Source organism: Periophthalmus magnuspinnatus, chromosome 7 (assembly GCF_009829125.3).
Source record: "Periophthalmus magnuspinnatus isolate fPerMag1 chromosome 7, fPerMag1.2.pri, whole genome shotgun sequence".
Lineage (NCBI taxonomy): Eukaryota > Metazoa > Chordata > Actinopteri > Gobiiformes > Gobiidae > Periophthalmus > Periophthalmus magnuspinnatus.
This window is the reverse complement of record NC_047132.1, coordinates 2,714,429-2,738,787: the sequence shown is the minus strand read 5'-3', so window position 1 is coordinate 2,738,787 and position 24,359 is coordinate 2,714,429. Positions and strand designations below refer to the sequence as shown.

General features: G+C 42.4%; 2 protein-coding genes across 2 annotated transcripts; one reads left to right on the top strand and one right to left on the bottom strand.

Annotated features, from left to right (window-relative positions):
• On the bottom strand, window positions 1-5,080 carry LOC129456392 (uncharacterized). Its single transcript, XM_055223079.1, has 4 exons — window positions 3,900-5,080; window positions 3,773-3,823; window positions 2,944-3,138; window positions 1-586 (listed from the first exon to the last, which is right to left on the bottom strand). The coding sequence occupies exons 1-4, from the start codon at window positions 3,961-3,963 to the stop codon at window positions 72-74; spliced, it is 825 nt and encodes a 274-aa protein (XP_055079054.1). The 5' UTR covers window positions 3,964-5,080; the 3' UTR covers window positions 1-71.
• A 2,476-nt stretch (window positions 5,081-7,556) lies between these two features.
• Window positions 7,557-22,483, top strand: renbp (renin binding protein). The gene is made up of 11 exons (XM_033969613.2): window positions 7,557-7,812; window positions 9,618-9,729; window positions 13,028-13,103; window positions 13,177-13,252; window positions 16,425-16,603; window positions 16,833-17,060; window positions 17,804-17,885; window positions 19,883-20,058; window positions 20,557-20,688; window positions 21,916-22,003; window positions 22,082-22,483. Exons 2-11 carry the CDS (start codon window positions 9,629-9,631, stop codon window positions 22,192-22,194), a joined length of 1,251 nt encoding a protein of 416 aa, XP_033825504.1. The 5' UTR covers window positions 7,557-7,812; window positions 9,618-9,628; the 3' UTR covers window positions 22,195-22,483.
• Window positions 22,484-24,359: the final 1,876 nt, after the last annotated feature.

Below are 24,359 nucleotides of genomic sequence, written 5' to 3'. Positions count from 1 at the left end.
GTGAGCCCATATGATAATACTAAAACCCTGGGTACAGTTTTAATCTCAGTCTGGTCTTCTCAGTCTGGTCTTCAGGTGGTGAGATGTTTGACCACCAGATCAGAGACCTTCATGAAGCAGCAGAGACACAGCAGCAGGACCAGAGCATTGCCTGCAAACACGTACACCAGTGTATGGCTCCAGAAGGCAAACAGGTACATAGAGCGGTGACAGTGGAGCCCTGAATTTACTGCTGTTGAGGGCCCCCCAACAGAGGACCCTGTGCGATGCGAGTGCAATACTGCAGAGAGCCCTGCACGTGTAGGCCTCTGACCAGAACTGACCACTGCAGAGGGCCCTGAATGTGTGGGCCTCTGACCAGAGCTGACCTCTACAGAGGGCCCTGAGGGTGTGGGCCCCGGACCAGAGCTGACCACTACAGAGGCCCCTGAGGGTGTGGGCCCCGGACCAGAGCTGACCACTACAGAGGCCCCTGAGGGTGTGGGTCCCGGACCAGAGCTGACCACTGCATTGGATGTGGAGTTTCTGGGGATACTGGGGCTGTCGGTGTACTGCGGTGGGTACACTGAGTAGATGAGATAGCTCCCTGAGATCAAAAACACAGTTATTTATACAATTGCTTATAAAAGGAAAATTACTTTTCACATTTCACTGGCCCTAAGTGTTCCAAGAGCTTCCACTACTGGACACATGCAGTGGTGGAAATAGTACTAACATTAGTACAGTTACATAAAAATCCTATATTACACCAAACTTACTCATGTGAGCTTTTACCCAAGTTATAATGTTGTTACCTCCTCAAAAACATACCTGGAGTTTTATTTTGTTTCATTCAAAATGTAATCCTGAATTTTAGGCTGTCTGCAAACCTAAAAATGCTCCGTTTCACCTTGTGACAGTGGTGGCAGGTCCATATTGGGAGGTGCGCACACGCTCGTTGCCCCTGTACGCAGTGGTCTTTTTGTTCACCTGTGGCTAAATACATCATGAGGGTTGTACGCAGAGGAGGCGTAATGAAGAGAAAAAGCTTTTGGAACGACACACAGACAGACCAAGGCTTATCTGCGCAGAGGCACAGGGAGACTAGCCTCCCTCTGTATATTAAGTTGATCCAAAATGCCTCGTCAGACGAACGTGCCGAACAGCAGCTCTGCAGTGTCTGTTCACAGAAATATACGTTATCTGCTTTTTTGGAGCTGCTCCAGAGTGAGACAGGTTCAGCCCGGCCCAAGAACCCAGCTCTGGGAGCGAATGCTCTTTTACGTCGACCTAACTAGTAGCAGTGTGAAAACGGCCTTATTGTTTAAATCAGTTGTGTCAAACACATTTTCACCGAAGGCCACATCAGCAAAATGGCTGCTCTCAAAGGGCCAGATGTAAAATAGATGGAGCTACTTTTTAAACTTGTTAATTAACTGTTTGTGTATTTATTACTTATTCAATGTCAATGTCATATTGCATATTCATTTGCATAAATGTAAAAATGTCTGTGTAACAACATATCTCTTGATAAAATGACATGTTAAGACCATCATACCTTTTAATTTATCATGTCGAGGGCCACATAAAATGATGTGGAGGGCCACATTTGGCCCCCGGGCCTTGAGTTTGACACATGTGGTATAAATGATACACAAATCTTGATTACAATAACATAACTCACAGAAAAATAGGCTGGCAGAGTTTAGCATTGAGTTGAGCAGCTGTGCTGGCTTTAAGATGAACTGGGACATGAAACTTACAGTATGATAGAGGAAATAAGGATTAGACCAACACGGTTCCTTCAGCATTAGCTTTGCTGAAGGAATCGTTCAGTTACAGATTGCTTTCCCTCTTGCCTCAGTGGCATTTCGTGTTACAATAAAATATTTTTTTCAGATTTTTAGCCTCAATTGAACTGCTTTAATCTTCAATATCTGTGGTGCACAAAGCAGTGAAGCAGTTTGAATGAGGCTAAAACAATAGCTGTAACTTCAAAGTTTGGCATCTCACGGAGAAACAGAGTGTTTTCAGTTTGGGAATGAAACGAAGTCTAAATATGCAGGATGAAACAAAACACAACTCTAGGTATGTTTGTGATGAGGAAAACAACAGAATAACATAGATCAGAAATATTGTAACCTAAACCATTTAAAGGTTCACTGCGTATTTTTTCTGGTACAAGGTCCAGTATTAGAGGTGTTATTGTAGTGCCTTCAATGTTCCACTATGACGCATTTATTTGTCCTTTATGTCACTGAAGACACATTCTTACTGTGAGCGGGCTCACCTCTCCACAGATCTGACCTGTAACTTGGCCTGATGGGACCACCTGCTTTTCTCCATGGAGATGCCATACTGTGGAACATTCCAGGAGAAGCAATAACATCTCCATGAAGACAAGCATTTGGTGGACCTTCCACCAGAAGAGCGCAAAGTACAAATGATAAATCTGCTCAAAGTACTAATTACTTACAGAAGTTTTAGTTGAATTTTAGAGTAATATTTTATATAAGATTTGATGGCTCTGATTTGATGAATCAGAGCAGGTGCTGCAGAGTGTCATTATATGTGTTTGGTTCGGGACTATTAGGATTTGTCCAGTGGCTTAATGACAGGTTTATTAATCTACTCAAAATAGTACAACAAATCTACTCAGTTACATTTAGGGTTCTCAGAACAAAAATCAAATACTATTCAATACTAAAACTAGTATTGAAACTAAATACTCATCTGAGCATATGTCAATACACCCATGGACCACTATGGAACACACGTGGATGACTGAGGAATTACACAGACATAAGGTCGTATGTTTTTTAAAAACGATAGTACTACCATTTAAAAATCACAATATATTGTCTGAATAAAGAGTGTGTTTGTATTGTTATTGTGGTATCAGAATTGGTATTGAATATCAAGTGTATTGCTGAGTATCAAAATCGAGTTTGAAATTTTACTGACCATAGAGGAACCAGACCAAGTAGAGCAGGCCCAGGCTGATCATCCACAGGGTCCAGAGGGAGTTGGTGTGGCGCTCTGGACACAGCAGATGAGGAAGGGCCAGAAGGCTCATGATGAGGAGAGCCCCCACTCCACTGACCAGCAGGTGTACAGGCAGGACAGGGGACAGGGGACAGGAACCCATGTACACTACACCTGCATACAAGGGCCAGAACAGGGCTAAAACCGGACTGAATAAGGACTACACCAGGGCTGAAACTGGACTCAACAACCAGGACTAAACCAGGACTGAACCAGGACGGAAACAAAACTAAACCAGGACCGAAACAAGACTAAATCAGCACTGAACCAGGACTATGCCAGGACTGAAACAAGACTAAACCAGGACTGAAACAAGATTAAACTAGGACTAAACCAGGACTAAACCAGGACTGAACCAGGACTAAACCAGAAGTGAAGAAGGACTGAACCAGAAGTAAATCAGGACTAATCTAGGACTGAATCAGGATTAAACCAATACTGAATCAGGACCAAACCAGAACTGAACCAAGACCAAACCAGTACTAAACAAGAATTAAAACAGGTTTAAACCAGGACATAACTAGGACAACTAGGATTAAAAGAAGACTGAACACTGAACTAAGACTAAACCAAGACTAAACCAGCACTGAACCAGGACTATAAAAAGGATTGAAATATTACTAAACCTAGACTAAACCAAGATTGAACCAGGGTGAAAAGAGTACTAAACCAGAACTTAAGGACTGTGCATTTATATGTAAAATAACACAATTCCATAACATCCAACAAAATGACATGATTCGCTCACCCATCACAATTTGCACCACAGGGAACGCAGCCACCACAAGTATGGTGCAACCTGAGGATCAAAAAGCAAAAGCTCTCAGACTTTGACAAATGCTTGAGATTAATTATTATTTTTTTCGATATCTCACCTGCGACAAACACCCCCGCTCTGAGCAGAGTACACAGGCAGTTCTCCTGGAAGTTTGGAGCCATTTTTAGTTGGAATAGTCCACTGTCCTCTGTGCTCTTCCACAAGTTCTCAGTCTTCTACTGTGTCTTCTGCTCTCTTTCTCTTTCTCTCTCAGTGTCCTTTGCTCTCTATCTCTGTGTGTGTGTCTTCTTTTGCTAGATGTGTGTCCTCTGCTTTCTTTCTCCTCTCTATGTCCTCTACTGTCTCTCTCTTTCTCTCTCTGTGTCCTCTGCTCTTGTCTCTTCTCTCTCTCAGTGTCCTTTGCTCCCTCTCTCTCTCTCTCTCTCTCTCTCTGTGTGTGTGTGTGTGTGTCCTCTGCTCTGTCTCTTCTCTGTGTGTGTGTGTGTCCTCTGCTCTGTCTCTTCTTTCTCTCAGTTTTCTTTGCTCTTTATCTCTCTCTGTGTGTCTTCGTTTGCTAGATCTGTGTGTACTCTGCTTTCTTTCTTCTCTCTGTGTCCTCTACTGTCTCGTTCTCTTTTCCTCGCTTTATCTCTCTCTGTGTGCCCTCTGCTCTCTCTCCTCTCTCTCCTCTCTTTCTCTATGTCCTTTGCTCTCTCTCTTCCTGTGTCCTGTCTCTCTCTGTGTGCGAGCGTCCTTTGCTGTCTGTGTCCTCTGCCGTTTGTCCACCTTCACTGTCCTCTATCTCCTCTCTCTCTCCCTATCTGTCCTGTTCTCCATGCACTCTCTTCACTCTCTCCCCCCCTCTCTAGCTATCTCTATCTCTGTGTAGAGTTGTCTTTTGACCACTTTCCTCCCTTCACAGTCATATATCTTCTCCTTATGTCCTCTGCTCTCCCCTCTCTCTCCTCTTGTCCTTGTCCCTTGTTCTCTCTTTTTGCTCCTCTTTCCTCTCTCTCACCCCCTGTCACTCACTCTCTAACTATCTAACTATCTCTCTGTGTGTGTCCTCTGCTATCCTGTCCTCTTCTCTGTGTCCCCTGTCCTCTCCCTTTCTCTCTTTCTCTCTATCTGAGCCCATATCCTGTCTCTAGGGTGTGTCTCTCTCCTCTAAGAGCAGAGGTGTAATAGAGGACTTTCCACTCTTGTGCAGACTTGTGAGGACAGGATTAACATATTAACACACTATTGACAAACAGAGATTACAAAATGTGTGGCTCTACTTTCTCACATGAGCACAGGAAGTGACTCTCACTCTGGGTTGTGCTATGGTCTCATAACTTTAGTAATACATCATCATACCCGATCTGTGCTGGGCAGCTGTACTTTATCTGATTTACTTAAAGGTTCTATGTTATGCAAAATAAACTCTTGTGAACTTTGAGACATGTTATAACATTGTTATGTCCTCAAAAACAGACCTGGAATTGTGTTTCGTTTCATTCACAGATATTTCAGTAATACTAGTTTTACTGATGTAGTCTATCTACATCTCCAAAGTTCAAAATGCTCTGTTCCACCTTGTGATGTCATGAAGGGGTAGTTTTCAAGTTAACAGCTCCTTTTACCTTTAGTTCAGCAGAGTTTACCAGTCCCAGGGATGAAATCATCCAAATAATTAAAAGGTGTATGGAGTTTAAAAACACAATGGAGTACTTCCTGTATTACCACATGACATCACAAGGTGGAACAGAGAGATGTGTGAGAGAAGAACTCAGCCTAAATATAAAGAGTTTGTCTGAATTAAACAAAATGCAAATCCGGGTATGTTTTTGATGAGGAAACAACATTGTAACATAGATCAGAAAATTACATAATATGGGCCCTTTAAAAAAGTTCTTCACATATTTACATTTTAACTTTATAGAATAATACCAGATTGAGATTTATTAAAAATAATAATAATAATAATTTAGAATTTTGGCATGTATACTTCTTAGTAATTCATCAGATTTATATCACGCCTCTCAAGACACCAAAAGCATTCACTCTCATTCATTCACACTTGGTGGTGGTAAGCTCCTTGTTGTAGCAGAGTGAAGTGTCTTGCCAAAGAACACAACAACTGAACTAGTCAGAGTAAGAACCGTAACCACTCAGCCAATTTTGCCCTTGCCCTTGGTTGAACATGGGCTGTGATAGAAAGTAGAGGCGTGTAATAAGATCCTCCAATTTACATAACAATTATAATTTGACAACTAAAATACATGAAAATGTTATTTTGTTAAAGCAATGTTTCACTGGGTAAAAAAAATTATTTCATGTGCGTATTTTTAAAAGAACTGTATATAGCCTGTGCTCTTACTGTACTACCACCACAACTGAACCTGTGTTGCCAGTGCCTTAAACTGCAGATAGAGGACACACGTAAGTTTTTTCTCATTCTCAGTGTGTGGACAGACCATGCCTCATGTGGAAGCTCAGAACTTCCAGAATTCACTCACTGAGCTGCAGAGGCTGCACTAGCACTGATTAATGATTCATTGTAGGTGTAGGGCTTTAATGGCGATTATCAGCAAAAACCTACATTTGGGACAGATAGGTAATGTTTATGTATATCTTACATAAACTATGGTCCCTTGAACTTATTAAAGATACAATTCTGTCCTGTATGGAATATGTCACATACATTTTCAATTTTTTCTCTCTTTTCTTTACACTGCAACTTAACTGGACATTCACATTTGCCACGGATGTTACCCCACCAAATTATAACTGAAAACATAAAACAATGCCATTTTCAAAATGGCAAAAGACAGATTTAGATCTGTCAACTGCACAAATTGTTGTAGGAGTGAAGACGTTTCGTTGCTTATCCAAGCCGCTTCTTCAGTTCTGGTCAGATTACTGGTGGCCACTGCCTTATATCTTATCTGAAGCGAGGGACTAAGTACATTGAAACTGTAAACATCTATTGTCTCCAGTTTCATCTTAAACGACCCTATTCAACCTTTAACGACCCTGCTATTGTTGTCTTTGTTTTGGGTCTGAGGACAGTGTTGTAGTTCGGTGAGAGATTATGTCTCAGGCCCCCATCACTGTTTAAGGAAGGACTGTCTTTCCCAACAAAAATAGCTTCTTTAACTTCCCTCTCAAACCATTCCTTTTCTCTGGCTAAGACAAACTGACACCGGACCAAATCTGCAAGCTGCTGGAAAATTGTTTAAATACCACATATTTCCAGTTTAGAGGAAAATTATACAGGCAAATCCTCAGTTGTTAACCGGCCTCTCCTATTGTGGCAAATTTATACATGAAATAATTTGAACAGGATGCATTGGCCTCATTGGCACTCCACCCACACATTGGTATCGATACGTGGATGACAAGTGGACTAAGATCAAAATTCAAGATCTGGACCTCATTATTGCACATATTACTGCATAAGAAGGCCAGTTTGTTCCACAGCATTAACTATTGGAGAGGAACGGTGTCTCCAGGTAGAAGTATGGATCAGGACGACCGAGGACGACTGAGGAATTACAGAGACATCATTTGAAAAACATATGCAAAACTTACATTTCCAACACCACTCACAGTAAACTGGGTTTACTGTGGCGTATTTCGTCGAAACTCAGCCAAACATGCGCCAGGGTTTATCTCCACCAGTCCAAGCGCGCCCCCGCTGCAGATGCGCTCAGTGAGACGCGCGCTCACACACTGCTCTCGTTGTTTATGCGCGCAACTCCCCTGTCACATGACCGACACTTCGCATTCTACTCTGCATACACGCAGCTCCAGCCGACACAGAAGCACTCACTCACCCCGAGATAGGAGCGCGTCTTCGGGCTGACACCGAGGGGACAAGTCAGGGGACAGCGGGACACAGCGGGACACACCGGGACTCAGCGGCATTGGACTTCGGATGCACTGCACAGACTCAGATCAGATTAGCGGAACAGGCTCTTTACTGAATCGTTAAACTCTTTCAAGCGACACTTCTGCAGAGACATTTAAGTTCTCATCAGTTTTGAGTAAGTACTTTTACATTCAAATCTTGCAACAGTGCGCAGCTTGTAGGCCAGCTTACTTTTATCATACACGTGACATCCAGGAATATGTAAAAGTCCCCAGTCAGCTGTTTCAGAGATGTGTTAGGAAGTCAGATGGTCAAGTCAAATACTGCACTGTCATCAGGATTTTGGAGAGATGTGGCTGCTGAGACAATGCCACATGGTAAAGGTCCTATATTATGCAATCTGACTCCTGAGCTTTTAGTCATATTGGAATGTTGTTACCTCCCGCACAACATACCTGGAGTTGTGTTTTGTTTCACTCACATATGTTTGAGTAATCCTGCATTATTACCCAGTCTACATCCCCAAAGCTTAAAATGATCTGTTCAACCATGTGATGTCACTAAGAGGTAGCCTAGTTTTAAATGTTTCTCTGTCAGTTAACTATTGGCAAATTATTGGATTCGCTAATTATTTAAACAAGTAACTTTGGAGATGCCGGGCCTCTCACATGCTCTTAACCATCCACACATGTACACCTGTGACGGGGGTAGACATGCGACAGGAGGAGTAAAGTAAAGCTGCAGTCATTTAACAAGCTGCGCAGTGCTTCAAATTCCTTTTTCTAAACCTGCGTCCTGTGTTCCAATCTCTGATCAGAGCCTTTTGATGCTCTACCTGTGTCGGAAAAGGTATCCTCGAGGTGCTCTGGTGCCCCTCATCTAACCAAAACATGGCCAATAGGTTATACTCCTCCAGCTAGGTACTCCTGAGCAGCATCTGTCCCTGATGGTTCCTTTCTATGAGGTATGATACAATTGCCACAGCCATCTTGTGATTGTGGGAGTAGAAAAATTCTAAAATAGAAAATAATGTACACTATCAGTCAAAACTTTGGACAGACCTTATGCTTTTTTCTTTATTTCCATGATTATTTACGTCCTAGACTCTCACTGAAGGCTTCAAAACTCTGAATAAACATGTGTGGAATGTAGTAAACAAAAGATAAACTCAAAATAACTATCAACTTGTTTTAGATTTAAAAAAATAGCCACTCTTTGTTTTGACCACTGTTTTGCATTGTTGGCATTTCTTGATCCAGATAAGGCACAGCTGTAAAGTGAAAAGCATTTCATGAGACTGCATCAAGAAACTAATTGAAAGAAGGCCATATTTAGTTATGTAACTTTTTTTCTTTGCTACACAATTCCCTATATCTTGCATCATACATTTGATATCTACTGTGTTTATATAAAATGTAGAATGTAGTAGACTTACAGAAAAATACACTGAAAAAAAGCAACACAAAATGGACATTTTCAGCAGGGTTGTGATAAATGCAAGCATTCATGGATCTTTTTAGAAACTGAAAACTATTGGCCAATGCGAGCTAGCTTGTGAGTGTAATGTTATTTGAGAGGGACTTATTTAACTGCAAAATCAGCTCATAAGTTGTAGTTACAGATAAATCAGTTCTTTATGGTCAGTATAGTCAGCCGTGTTAAAATAAAGCTCAGAATAAAGTCTAACTTAAGTAACAGAGCTTCAGACAGAGCAGTACAGACAGTTAGCCTCACCTCCCAGGGCATGTTGATGACATCAGCTGCAAAATATCAATTAGTTTGCATGAGTCCTTGAGTAGAATTACACAGTCAGAGCATGGCTGCTGTTGTTTACTACAGGTTACCATCAATCTGAGTTTTCTTATACCGCATTAGCTAAAGAAACATGTTGCTTGTGCTATCTTCTGCTATGGATCAAACCTGGACGACTGAGGGATTACACAGATAGTTTACACCTCATTGGTTCCTCCCTGTGTCCAGCAGGTGGTGTCATGTCTGTGCAGAGGCTGGAGCAGTTCAGAGAGCGCATCCGCCAAGAGCTGGACCGAACTGTGGACTTCTGGGTCAAGCACTCCCATGATCCTGAACACGGGTACACTCACTCCCATGATTCTGAACACGGGTACACTCACTCCCATGATTCTGAACACTGGTACACACACTCCCATGATCCTGAACACGGGTACACTCACTCCCATGATCCTGTACACAGGTCCACTCACTCCCATGATCCTGAACACTGGTACACTCACTCCTATGATTCTGAACACGGGTACACAGACTCCCATGATTCTGAACACGGGTACACTCACTCCCATGATCCTGTACACAGGTCTACTCACTCCCGTGATCCTGAACACGGGTACACACACTCCCATGATCCTGTACACAGGTCCACTCACTCCCGTGATCCTGAAAATGGGTACACACACTCCCATGATCCTGAACACGGGTACACTCACTCCCATGATCCTGTACACAGGTCCACTCACTCCCATGATCCTGAACACGGGTACACATACTACCATGATCCTGAACACAGGTACAAACACTCTCATGATCCTGTACACAGGTCCACTCACTCCTGTGATCCTGAACACGGGTACACACACTCCCATGATCCTGAACACGGGTACACTCATTCCCATGATTCTGAACACGGGTACACAGACTCCCATGATTCTGAACACGGGTACACAGACTCCCATGATTCTGAACACGGGTACACTCACTCCCATGATCCTGTACACAGGTCCACTCACTCCCATGATCCTGAACACGGGTACACATACTACCATGATCCTGAACACAGGTACAAACACTCTCATGATCCTGTACACAGGTCCACTCACTCCTGTGATCCTGAACACGGGTACACACACTCCCATGATCCTGAACACGGGTACACTCATTCCCATGATTCTGAACACGGGTACACAGACTCCCATGATTCTGAACACGGGTACACTCACTCCCATGATCCTGTACACAGGTCCACTCACTCCCATGATCCTGAACACGGGTACACATACTACCATGATCCTGAACACAGGTACAAACACTCTCATGATCCTGTACACAGGTCCACTCACTCCCGTGATCCTGAACACGGGTACACACACTCCCATGATCCTGAACACGGGTACACTCACTCCCATGATTCTGAACACGGGTACACTCACTCCCATGATCCTGTACACAGGTCCATTCACTCCCATGATCCTGAATACGGGTACACACACTCCCATGATCCTGAACACAGGTACACACACTCCCATCATCCTGAACACGGGTACACACACCCATGATTCTGAACACGGATACTCACACTCTCATGATCCTGAACACGAGTACACACACTCCCATGATCTTGAACAGGAGTACACACACTCCCATGATCTTGAACAGGAGTACACACACTCCCATGATCTTGAACAGGAGTACACACACTCCCATGATCCTGAACATGGGTACACACACTCCCATGATCCTGAACATGGGTACACACACTCCCATGATCCTGAACATGGGTACACTCCACATTCTCCTCCACCTGTCTCTTTTTGTCTCCACCTTTCCCTCTGTCTCTCTCCACCTCTCTCAGGAAGCAGCTCCATTGAGTAGCAATGTAAACCAAACAGGAGTGGATTAAACTGTTTACTACCACTACTCATAAATATATTCAGCTCGCTGTGGTGTCAGTACTTTACTTGGTACACCATGTAACTTTCCTGGTGAAAGGTCCGCCACCTTCTTGTCTCTATGCATGGAGATTTTATTGCTTTGCTTGTAATTGTACCACAGTATGGCATTAAAGGTCCTGTACCTGATTTTTTCCCATTTATCTGAGCAAAAGTTGTCTTACCCCAGTACAGATATATATTAGCTCTTGAGGTCAAAATAAGTACACTGCAGGACTTTGTTGTCTGAGAATCAGGAAGCCTGCTAGTTGTTGTTAGCTGTACCATGACACTATTTCACTATGGTCTCGGAGAGTTGTGAAAACACATATACATTAATTGCAGTGAATACTTAGGATGCTTAAGGTATGTGAGGAATAACTGTAAACTGTGAACCGTTTAATATGAACTAGTTCTTATTTCCATGTTTATAAGACAGTAAAAATCAGGTACCTATCTAGTAGGTGGAGGACCCTTCATTAGAACAGTTACATAGTCCACCTTTATTTATTTATTTTTGTCTTAATGTTATACTTGTGGATAGACTGGTGTTAGTTGAGATTTAATGACAGTTCTGACCATGCAGTCTACACATGTGCAGAAACGTATGTTTTTAGCTTTCATTTTCACTGAGAACTACTGGATTTGCTGTCTGATGGTCTCTATTAGCTGTAGAGGGGAGTGAAACGCTTGGCTATTGTCAACATGGGGCTAAAAGAGAGGAGTCAGTCTAGTCTTTCACTGTGGGAAATGGGCCTGGGGCTCTTCAGTGGGAGAGGTCTCACCAAACTGGATTGTAAACATGGGGATGTGGAAAGATAATACTCATTTTCTTAACATGAAATACTATGCAAATTCTATTTTTATTAAATTTTATAACAGTGTTCCCTCATCATAGCTTACTCAAAGTGTTATTTTGAGTGATTTGTGTATGTTTGAGAAATCCTGCTTTGTCCTGCATTTGAGGCTTAAGTACTCCTGTCTCCCCTGTCGCCCTTGCTCAGCTCACTGCTTTGTATTTTTTATCGTCTTAAAAAAGTGGAAAAACGGAACTAGATCATTTTAAAAGGTTTGCAGTGGTCCAGAGTTATTCCTCACTGACCTTATGCATTCTGAGCATCCTAACCCGGGAGAACCCACAGGATCAAATTTGACCGCAGTTAATTGCTGCTACCCAAAATGAACAAACAAAAAAAAAAGTCAAATTTAACTTCAAAAGCCCAGAGTGCCACTTCTGGCCCCTGCATAGAGACACCTAGTAGCTGAGTATTGGACTAAAATGAGCCAGAGTGGTAGTGACAAGGTGGCTGACCACATGCGGTTTTGTTGAGCTGGAAAACTTCCCAAACAAAGTGGTCTTCTCAGCAAACCAGCGGTTGGTAAAATTGTGTGTTGTTTTTTTTTGCTAATCTTTTTAGTAATAGCTTGCAGAATGTCTAGAAGTACATTTTATATTCTTTTTGGATAAATTATATTCTTTAAGGGCCAAATTTGGCCCTGATTCTAAATTAGGGAATATATAGTTAAAATTGAAAAAGTGGATATTTCAGTGTTCAGTGAACCTATAGCAGTCATTTAATGCATTGTTCATAATTTTTCAAAGAAGAAAAGGCTTCTTGGGTTCTCCAGGGCTAATTATTCACCACAATGAGCTTATAAGTGCCACTCAGTGTATGGATTCACTTTGTCTATGTGTGTGTGTATGTGCAGTGGTTTCTTCACGTGTCTGAGCAGAGATGGCCGGGTGTATGATGAGCTCAAGTACGTGTGGCTCCAGGGTCGGCAGGTAGGTAACACTGCCCAAGTATACCCTGTCACGGCCTGTATCTGGGCTGTGTGACTGATGCAGTGCCCCTCAGGTCTGGATGTACTGTCGCTTGTACCGGACTGTACCACGCTTTCACACGGAGGAGATCCTGGAGGCTGCCAAAGCAGGTGAGGGACAATCTAAAATTACCTTGTGTTTAATCTGTTGTAAATCATTTTAAAAGTAAGCTACTATAAGATAAATGAATCTACATAGCAATTTTGATTTAAAGGTGGACTTCATAACTTTCTATAACTTTTTGAGTATACCACCTATCTATTGCCATAACATCTATTGAGATGTGGCTTTGCCCAGAGTGTTCCACAGTATGGCATTGATATGCCATGATCTAGGTCCATTAAGTCTAGCCTGTAGGAACATAAGGCAGGTCAGATTAGAGCAATAAAAAATGTAATTTCATAAATGCAGGAAACATTAAGTGGCATACTGTGGAACATTCCAGGCAAAGCACTGACTATATATTAGAGGTGGGACCAATTTATTGTTTTGCAAGTCTGAAGTAAGTCTCAAGTTCTTGTTCATGTGCTCAGGTTCATAGGTGAGCAGTACTCAGTTACATTTACTCAGTTACGGCAAACAACAAAGTTAAATCTGTCAACTGGACAAATCTTGTAGGAGTGAAGACGTTTCGCTGCTCATCCAAGGCGCTTCTTCAGTTCTAGTCAGAATGCTGGTGGCCACTGCCTTTAAATCTATCTGAGGGGAGGAGCTAACCACACTGAAACTGTAAACAGCTAAATAGCTAAACTGCTATTGTCTCCAGTTTTAGCTGCGACTAACCTATTCAGCCCTTAACGACCCTGCTGTTGTTCTCATTGTTCTGGGTCTGAGGATGGTGTTATAGATGGGGGAGAGATTTCTGTTTCTGTCCATTTCTGTTTAAGGAAGGATTCTCTTTCCTAACAAAACTAGCTTCTTTAACTCCCCTTTCAAACCATTTCTTTTCTCTGGCTAAGATCTGAACTTCACTATCTTAAAAGGAGTGGTGTGTGGCTTTGAGATGGAGATGCACGGCAGACTGGGGTCCAGAGGAACTCTCACGCCGGTGTTGGTACATCCTCTTATAGAGTAGCTGTTTAGTTTCTCCAATGTAAAGCTCACTGCACTCTTCACTACACTGAATGGAATAGACTACATTACTTTGTTTATGGCTCGGGGTTTTGTCCTTAGGGTGAATCAGTTTTTACCTTAAAGTGTTTGTGGGTTTGAAAAAGACAGGAATCTCATACTGTCTGAAGATTCTCTGAAGTTTTTCAGACACACCCGCTGTGTAAGGAAACATAACACCTTTCCTTCTAGGTTCAGATTCCCTGTTGTCCTGTTTTTTAGTTCTCTTCGATCTATTGAAGGCCCATTTTGGATATCCACAAGCAGAGAGGGCTTTCTCCACATGTTGCTCCTCCTTTACTTTTCCCTCTGTGTTTGTAGGCACCATTTGAGCTCTGGTTCACCCTAAGGACAAAACCCCGAGCCATAAACAAAGCCACAAACTATCAGCCCCTCCAACCAGCATTCACACACATGCCATATTCATACTAGACAATGTAGGTTAAGTGTCTTGCCTACAAACATAACAGTTTTTGCTACTGGTGCCCCCTGTGGCACTTGGTAGTCCCACTGGTCTCCTATCCAAGTATAAAGAAGGCTGAGCCCTGTTTAGCTTCTGAGATTTGATAACATCAGGCTTTGGCATGCCGGTATGGAAGACTACTAGTTTTCCCAAATACTTTTTTTACTCTTATTTTTTCTTGGCCCACTATGTTTACTTCTACTTGAGTATCGATATTATTTTGAAGTGACGATACTCTTACGCGTATAATTTTTGGCTATTATACTTTAGGTAAGTCCAAAGTCCTATGCTTTGAGTTCAAGTCTCTATACCAAATTACTGAATACTGCTCCTACTTTTTACAACTGACATGTTTTTGTGTATCTGGTGCTTCTCAAACTCTTGGTCATGAATAGAGAAATGGGAGGGACCTTCTCCACTTTGTTCTGTAAAATGAAGCACTGAAACTACAACTTACCATGTGGTGTTCAGAGAGATCACCTCCTCTCAAAGCCCGGGGTTCAAGTCCAAGTCAAATCCCAGATCTTAGTTCATTTTAATGAAAGCAAGTCTTAAAGTTGATCTAATTGAACAGTATTTTTTTTTTATGTGAATATCATCTAGCACTTAGTGATTCCATCCTTGCTCCTTGTTGTTGTGTCTTTGTGTTCATGGTGGTTTTATCTAGAAAATTGCACTCTAAATGAGTCTTGTACTCCCCTGAGGTTTGAACATCATAAAGTAGCCATGCAGAGGTGGGCAGCTTTTAGAAGTTTGTACTTTAAAGGTCCTACATTATGTGAAATTGACTCTTGTGAGCTTTAAGCCATGTTAGAATGTGGCTACCTACTCAAAAACATACCCGGAGTTTGTTTTGTTTGTGTTTTGAATCATTCATGCGTTTAAGTAACTTTTTATTATTATATAGTTTGCCTACATCCCCAAAGGTCAAAATGCACTGTTCCACCTTGTGATGTCACAAAGCAGTAGTTTTCAAGTTAATAGCTCCTTTTACCTTTTGTTCAATAGAGTTTAGCAAGGCCGAAATTATCCCAATGATTCTAGTGAAGGTGTATGGAGTTTAAAAACACAGTTGCGCACTTCCCGTATTACCACATGACATTACAAGGTGGAACCGAGTGTTTGCCATTGTTTACCAGAGAAGAACTAGACATGTGAATGAAACAAAACACAGCTCCAGGTATGTTTTTGATGAGGGAATATTATAGCATACATCAGAAAATAGCTAAAACATTTCAGTCAAACACATTCACATCCAAACAATACTTACCTGGTTCACCACAGGGTCTAGAAACAAACATTTAATTTAAGTCATCTTGTGTTTAATACATTTGTTAAGGGACTAAATCATTGATGTATCTCCTAGAGTTACACAGTTAAGTTAAAGTACACAGACATCTCCTAACGTTAACACTGACCTAAGACTTACCTGTAGAGACAATGGACTTACCTGATTAAGTTTAAAAGCTGTCTGTTTGGGCTCATTGGGGGTAGATTTCAGTGTAGTTGTGTGCATGTGGTTGTTGTGCTAGATTTAGTTTTAAGTTTTATATTTTCTGTTTAGTTGTGTCAACAGTTTATGTTGTTTTCTTATTTTGCATTTCAACCAAAGTCATCTTTTAATGCATTTTGTCAGATTTTGTTGTCCATCTGCCTCCTATTTTGACCAACTTCCCCACAATCTATACTGTACTGCACTTGTGTTGCAGGTGGAGCATTCCTCAGAAAGCATGCTCGTGTGGGGGGCAGCAGTGGTCTGTGGAAGTGTGCCTTCTGTCTGACCAGAGATGGGAGAGCTGTGAAGATCCAGAGAACCATTTTCAGCGAATGCTTCTATGTCTTGGGCCTGGATGAACTGAGCAGGGTCACAGGAGACAGGGACATGCAGGTGTGTGTTGATGTTCAAGGGTTAATCTGTAGCTCACCATCCGAGAATGAGAACCTGGCCAATTCCCCTTTATATCACAAAATCAAATCTCATTCCTGATGTGGCATTGCCTCGATGATCAGTACTTTGCTATTTGATAATTGTAAACATTCATAGAGCAGCTTCATGTTGCAGTTTGCTATAGTACTATAGTACAGCACCTTTGGCCCACACTCACTGCTCTCTGCAGGTTGAGGCTGAGCAGATGATGGAGAAGGTGGTGCACTGGGTGCAGGAGGACCCCTCAGGCCTGGGTCGCCCTCAACTCCCTGGGGACACTCCGTCCAGCAGCATGGCCGTGCCCATGATGCTGTTGTGTCTGGTGCAGCAGCTGAGCGAGGGCCGGGGCCCCCCGACGGCCCTCAAGTACCAGAGAGTGGGCCAATGGTGTGTGCAGCAGATATTAATGCATCTACAGGTAGGTCATACAACATGTCCAGGTCCAACATACAACATGTGCAGGTACAACTTACAACATGCAGTCGTCCAACATACAACGTAGAACATGTGGAGGTGCAACATTTGCAAATCCAACATATAACATGTGCAGGCCCAACATACAACATGTATAGATCCAACATACAACATGTGCAGGCCCAACATACAACATGTATTGATCCAACATACAACATGTGCAGGCCCAACATACAACATGTATAGATCCAACATACAACATGTGCAGGCCCAACATACAACATGTATAGATCCAACATACAACATGTGCAGGCCCAACATACAACATGTATAGATCCAACATACAACATGTGCAGATCCAAACATTCAAGTAGTAAAACCTTGTGGTTTGTGAGCCTTGCCTGTGTGAGTAGAGGTGTTCACAGAGACTGCTGGCCCAGAAAGACAAAGACCACGGCAGACTGACATGGAGGTTTACTGGGATCATCCATGGAGGTCCAAGCAAGGTCTTATTATTGGTTATACCTGACGGAGGGGGAAGGGAACTGGACTCAGAGCTTGAGCGAAGAAAAAAAAATGTGTTTAGTGCCATCTACAGGAGAAGTATAAACCAAAGGCATTAGACTGGTTCTCATATTCTTTAGAGTTCTAAAGAACTCTTTGGTATGGAAATGTTTCTTGCATATTTTGGGCATGAAGAGAATGAACTAGTATTCATTTGTTCTGTGCCATTGTCATGATTTCCAGAGAGGAGGGATGGCCGTGCTGGAGAACGTGTCTGTGGATGGGGCCGAGCTGCAGGGCTGTCAAGGCCGACTGCAGAATCCAGGTGAGCTCCCTCCAGGGGCCCGCTCCAAGTGAGTTCCCTCTAGGGGCCCGCTCCAGGTCACAACAATTAATAGACTTAAAAAAAGTATTCATAGTAATATTTTGATAATTGTAATCACTCTCTGGACTGTACAGACTCTAAAATACAAATATATCTTCTATAACACAGTGGCATTATTAAAGAGGAGGTATTATGCAAAATCAACTTTTTTTCACTACCATGTTGTAATGTTGTTCCCTCATAAAAAAATACAAAAAAATGCCTGAAGAAGTTTTATGTTATCTATAGATTTTATAGGTTTTATATAGATATCCATTAGATGTTTTATTCAAACCCCCTTGTTTTGGTAAATATAGCATTTTCAAAATAATAAAATGTAACATGGTGATCTGAATACAGTTTAAACCAGACACATATGCTTTTTTCTCACTGTCTGAGATTAAATCAGACTCAATTTTTCTTGTTTTAGGTCAGGCCAGAATAATGGGAGAAGTATTTTTTTAGACAATCTTTCATTACTTTCTTCAAAGTCAGATGTTTACATACATTTCATTAGTATGTGGTATCATTTCCTGTATGACTTGGGTAAAGAGTTTTGGATATTGTTGCTCAGGTTGTCCATTTGGAAGACCCATCTGTGCCCAAGCTTTAACTCCAAAAATGAAGGCCTTTGTCCCTGTGCATTTGCAAACTGTAATCTGGCTTTTTTATGTTTCTTTTGGAGTAATGGCTTCTTCCTGCAGAGTGGCCTTTCAGCCCATGTCAATAAACACTCGTACTCGTTTCACTGTGGATAATGACACACTCTTACCAGCTTCAGCAGCATCTTCAGTCACAAGGTTCACAAGGTCTTTTGCTTTTGCTCATGGGTTGATATGTACAAACCAAAGCACGTTCATCTCTGGGACACAGAGCCCGTCTCTTTCCTGAGCGGTGTGATGGCTGGACATTCCCATGGTGTTTATACTTGATTATAATTCTTTGAACAGATGAATGTGGCACCTTCAGGCATCTGGAAATTGCATTTAAGGGTGAACCAGACTTAAGCAAGTCCACAATTCTCTTCCTGATATCTTGGCTTTATTTTGACTTTCCCATGATGCTACACAAAGAAAGGTAAATGGTCACATTTTATATAGCGTTTTTCCAACTTCAAAGTACTCTAAGCACTTTACATCAAGGAACCATCATCCATTCACACACACATTCAAACACCAGTGTACACAGACACTGGGGTTGGTGTGGGTTAAGTGTCTTGCCCAAGGAGACAACAACAGTATTCATCTGTGGGAGCTGGAATTGCACCAATTAAAATGCCAAAAAGTACTATTTATTTCAGATTTTTAATCAGTTGATAATGTGTTTAAAAGTCTGTACTTGTCGTAACCAGCGTGGCGTAAGCACCAAGGGTGCAGACTCACGAAGGTTTAACAATGTCTTTATTCAAACACGTGATAACAAAGGTAATAGTTCAAAACTTAGTTCGTAGTCCTAACAAGTCGTGAATCAAAATCCATAGGAGCTGGGGAGCGTAGATGCGGGACCGTGGACGTGGAGAGACAGAGGTGCACGACGAACAAGACGACACAAGACCATACCAGAGCTGAGGTGCAGGGACAGGGGAGATCCGGAGCTGGTTCTCGGCGGATTCCTGGAGAAGGGCAGAAAAGTTCCAATAAGCACGAGCATACAGCGATCAAAAAGAAGTGTAAAGCCAAGAGCATATTCACGTGGAGTACGCGGACGTTCCGGCGCCGAGTGACTCGTCCAGACCCCTCTTATCTGCGGCAGGTGGTGTTGATTGCGTTGATGGAAGGCAGGTGCGCGCGGGAGGAGTCAGGATTCCGCCCAGCTCCGGAGACAGACAGGTGAGGGAGGGGGGAGACGAGGGTGCAGGGAGAGCAGGACAGGGATCATGACAGTACTATATAAATGATAATTTGCCTTGTTGACTAATCAAAAAATCGCTGGCTAATTCCAAAATAATGTGTGCTCAGGACATGCTCTAGAGGCTGGCTGGTTCCTGCTGCAGTACACCTCACAGTGGGGGCTCCAGGACCTCCAGGACACGGCCATCAGAAGCTTCATTGAGGGGCCCTTCCACAGCGGCTGGGACCCGGACCATGGGGGCCTGTTCTACTTCAGGGACGTGGACGGTCACTGCCCCACACAGGTGAGAGAGGGGGAAGGGGCTAGGGGCTCACGATGAACTCATTTGGAGCTTTCTAACATGTTAAAATGTTGTTCCCTCATCAAAAGCATACCTGAAGAGGTTTGAGATGTCATCCATGCATGTTTGAGTAATGTAGCAATCTCTCACAGGCCCTATTTGAACCCTCCTTACGGTTAGCAGTAGGATTCTATCCAAAGTTCACAAGCCTGCATCACCATGTATATGCCATAAATATACAAGAGCCTGATACAAGACCAACACTGATTGTAATGTTATAGTTCTGAAGGGACAAGGGGCAGCATGGAGAGCAAAGGGAGGGCTGTGTCAGAGAGTCAAAAACAAAACAGAAACTTATTAAGCATTTTGGTGAATATAGCATTCTCTGTCTTCTTTCCTCTGTCACCCTCCCCCTCTGTCTCTTTCTCTCCCTCTCCCTCTCTTCCTCCCTATCCCTCTCTCTTCTCCCCCCTCCTTCCCGTTCTCTCTCTCTCCATACAGTTGGAGTGGAGTATGAAATTGTGGTGGCCGCACTGTGAGGCCCTGGTGGCCTTCCTTATGGCATATGCACACACCCGGCGCCCGGAGCTGCTGGAGTGCTTCTCCCAGGTCTATGACTACACCTTTAAACATGTGAGTCTGCTTCTTCTCTTAGGGCCTGTGCACACTTGATCCTATTAAACCAAATTAATTATTCATTAATGGATGCATTTCCTGCTCACTTTTATTTGTTTGTGGAGACGTAAACACCAATCCGAACCAGATCTGCACCAAACACACATCTGGTTCATTTGAAATCAGAGGTCTCAGTGCAGTACACCTCCAGCCTCACAACTCTGCTAGAGCGCACCCAAGTGCACAAAAACTAAACTAAAGATTTACGTGGAAAATAACATAAAAACACAAATATAAGGCTGCACCTAACAAAAGCATGTGTGGAAAATTAGACCAATGAGCTCAAAAGCACTCCAAAGTCCTCCAGAGCAATAAGTGTAAACACACCCCTTACACTGGCTGAGTCTGTGGTAGAGCATTTTGGGTCTGTGGCTGCACCTTTAAACATGTGAGTTCTTTTTTACACTCAGTCTGGGACTACACTTTTAAACATGTGAGCCCTCTCATACACTGGGTCTACATAGTACTACGTGATATCCTGCATGATTGCCATTACAGCCAGGTATTTCTAATACAGGGGTAACAGTGGCTCAGTGAACCTGAAACTGTAATTGTGAAGAAGTGATTGCAGACCAGGTAGAGAGTTGAAAGACATTTTATCTGATATCAGAGGGGGAAGTACAGACAGCAGGCACATGCGTTACATTACAAAGGAGCCTCCAGTACTTATACTCTGAGAAAGGTACAATCTATAGAAGGCTGGTCCTATAAGGACTTAAATTAATTTTACACACTGGTCACAAATAGGTAGGCCGTTAACTGTTACCAAAAGGTCACTGTCACTGAAAGAATGCCCGCAGTTGCTGAAAAGATGGATTGCAAAACCTCTTGTCACATAAGTAACAGGTGGCAGGAAGGACATCTTAAAATAAGAATGTATAGCAATCCTCAGCATTTTAGACACACAGTATTCAATACAAGATTTTAAAGTAAAGGAATAAAACAAAAATCATGCTTTCAAAAGCCTTTACCCATCTTGCCTAATGTGAACGTGGTGTGTGCATGAGTGATTGGTGTGGCATGTTTTCAAGCCGGTATAAGCGCATTGCAAGAGTAACCATAATTATTATTATAATAAACAATTTGTTCATTATAAATCAAGTCTTTGTTTTAGCTTTATTAAGTGTAATTATAGTGCATTATATGTGGTGAATAGAAGTGCTTTGTTTGTTCTGTCTGGTGCAGTTCCCAGACGCTCAGAGTGGAGAGTGGTTTGGGTACCTCACTCAGGAGGGCAAGGTGGTTCTGGACTTTAAAGGAGGACCCTTTAAAGGTGAGGAGCACCCCCTGAGTTTACTCTGAACCTCCTAAAGCATATGAACAATGTGAGCTCTCTGTGTATGTGCTGCAGGGTTCTTCCATGTGCCACGCTGTCTCCTCATGTGCGAGAACATGTTGGACCAGATCCTGGGTCGAGACCAGGACCAGGTCCCAGACCAGGACCAAGTGAAGAGCCAGAACTAAGATCAGGACTAAGGTCAGAACCAGGCCTAAGACCAGGACTAAGATCAGAACAAGACCTAAGACCAGGACTAAGATCAGAACCAGACCTAAGACCAGGACTAAAATCAGAACTAGGACTAAGATCAGAACCAGGACTAAGACCAGGACTAAGATCAGAACCAGACCTAAGACCAGGACTAAGATCAGAACGAGATCTGCTCTCTCTTTTATAATGGCCAACATTACATGATATTTTATATAATTAAATAATGATTATAATGTTATGTAAATAAATAAAAGAATGACCAGCAATCTTTCGCTAACTGATGATATGATACTTTGTAGTACTGTTTATATTTGGTCTATATTGTTGTGATATGATTCTAGTTCTGTTGTGTAGTAAAAACATTTGCAATTAATGTTAATAATTTTAACTGTAATTCTGACTTGACACTGTACACAAATATACAGTGATATTATAACATTGTGAGTGAGAGCTTATGAGTCTAAACAGGACAAAAAGAGATTTTTTACACATATGGACAATTTGTAAAAAATGGACCTTTATATTAGAACAACACCCTACCCCCGTCTTCCCCTTCTCCTCTCCTTCCTCCTCTCTCTCTGCCACCTCGCTCCCCCTCTATACTCCTTCTCCTCCTCCTCTGCTACCCTCTTCTTCTTTCTGTCTTTCTCTCACTGTCTCCTCCTCTCTCCCTTCTCTTGTCTCCTCTCCCTTACTCATCCTCTCCCTTTCTCCTCTTCTTGAACTCCTCTCTCCATCTCCTCTCTTAATTGTCTGCTCTCTTTCTCTCATCTTTCCTCACCCTCCTCTCTCTCTCTCTGCTTTTCTTTTCACCCCCACCCTCTCCTCTTATACTCCTCTTTCCCCCCTCTTCTCCTCAGGTCACTGGGTCACTCCTATCTCCCGACTTATCTACAGATGTGATAGGGGCCACATCTTGTAGAAGAGCGTGTTAAATCTAATCTGCGAGTCCTTGTCCCACATCAGCCGAATCAGGCTTGGGATCCACAGGCCTGACCGGAGACTCGGGATCTGTTTGTGCTCATCTGTTCGAAACACAACATGCTGCTTACATGTGTGATAGACTGATAAACACGGTACAGTACAGTGGAAACAACACTATGTGGCTGTGTTTATATCTGACAGATTGGATTATTTTAACGAATATTGTGTAGTGTGCATAATCAACTTTTCAAACCCTTTAAACATGTTGTAGTAGTCTCCCATATTATTTACCCTTTCGAAGTTGTATTTAGTGTGATTCGTGCATGTTTGAGGAATCTTTATTTTCCTGTAGACATCATTGCTTTGTACTTTGTTCTTCGATTTTATTTTCTTAACTTGTGATACATGCAGGATTCGGCAGCATCACATAGCCATTTTGGTACAAATGAAAAAATATCTTTGCTTGCTAATTTGGCACACACTGTTATGATAATGTTTACGGCAAAGCACTTTAAAGAGGCAAGGCAAAACTTTCCAACTTTTTAAATTTTAGATCACTATTGGGAAATATAATATAATGATCCACAGGCGTCATAGATTACAACTATATAGCAGACCAAGCACAATACGTCTGCAGTACTTGTTGTAAGCACTTCTCTTTTCTCTAGATTTTGACCTGTAGTGAAGTTTACTTGTTACCTGACCATCCCGCAGACAACAGTTTTATTTCTGCTCATTCACTGCTTGGCCAAAAAAAAGTCGCCACCAAAAAATGGTCACACACTCTAATATTTGGTTGGACTGCCTTTAACTTTGATTATGACATGCATTCGCTGTGGCATAAACGTCTGCAATGTCACAAGATCTATTTCTATTCAGTGTTGCATAAATTTTTCACCAAAATCTTGCATTGACCGCTGCACAAAGCGTTCTCCAGCACATCCCAAAGATTCTCAATGGGGTTAAGGTCTGGACTCTGTGGTGGCCAATCCATGTGTGAAAACGATGTCTCATGCTCCCTGAACCACTCTTTCACAATTTGAACCCGATGAATCCTGGCATTGTCATCTTGGAATATGCCTGTGCCATCAGGGAAGAAAAAATCCATTGATGGAATAACCTGGTCATTCAGTATATTCAGGTGTAAGCTGACCTCATTTTTTTGAGCACATACTGTTGCTGAACTTAGACCTGACCAACTGAAGCAACTCCAACG

Bases quoted from the DNA above. Each gene is read 5' to 3' on its own strand.
- LOC129456392 (XM_055223079.1), bottom strand. From the start codon at position 3,963: ATGGCTCCAAACTTCCAGGAGAACTGCCTGTGTACTCTGCTCAGAGCG. The intron at 3,824-3,899 runs GTGAGATATCGA...TTTGATCCTCAG, and splicing joins AGCGGGGGTGTTTGTCGCAG to GTTGCACCATACTTGTGGTG. The intron at 587-2,943 runs GTCAGTAAAATT...TTTTGATCTCAG, and splicing joins CTTGGTCTGGTTCCTCTATG to GGAGCTATCTCATCTACTCA.
- renbp (XM_033969613.2), top strand. From the start codon at position 9,629: ATGTCTGTGCAGAGGCTGGAGCAGTTCAGAGAGCGCATCCGCCAAGAG. The intron at 9,730-13,027 runs GTACACTCACTC...GTGTATGTGCAG, and splicing joins TCCCATGATCCTGAACACGG to TGGTTTCTTCACGTGTCTGA. The intron at 17,061-17,803 runs GTAGGTCATACA...CATGATTTCCAG, and splicing joins AGATATTAATGCATCTACAG to AGAGGAGGGATGGCCGTGCT.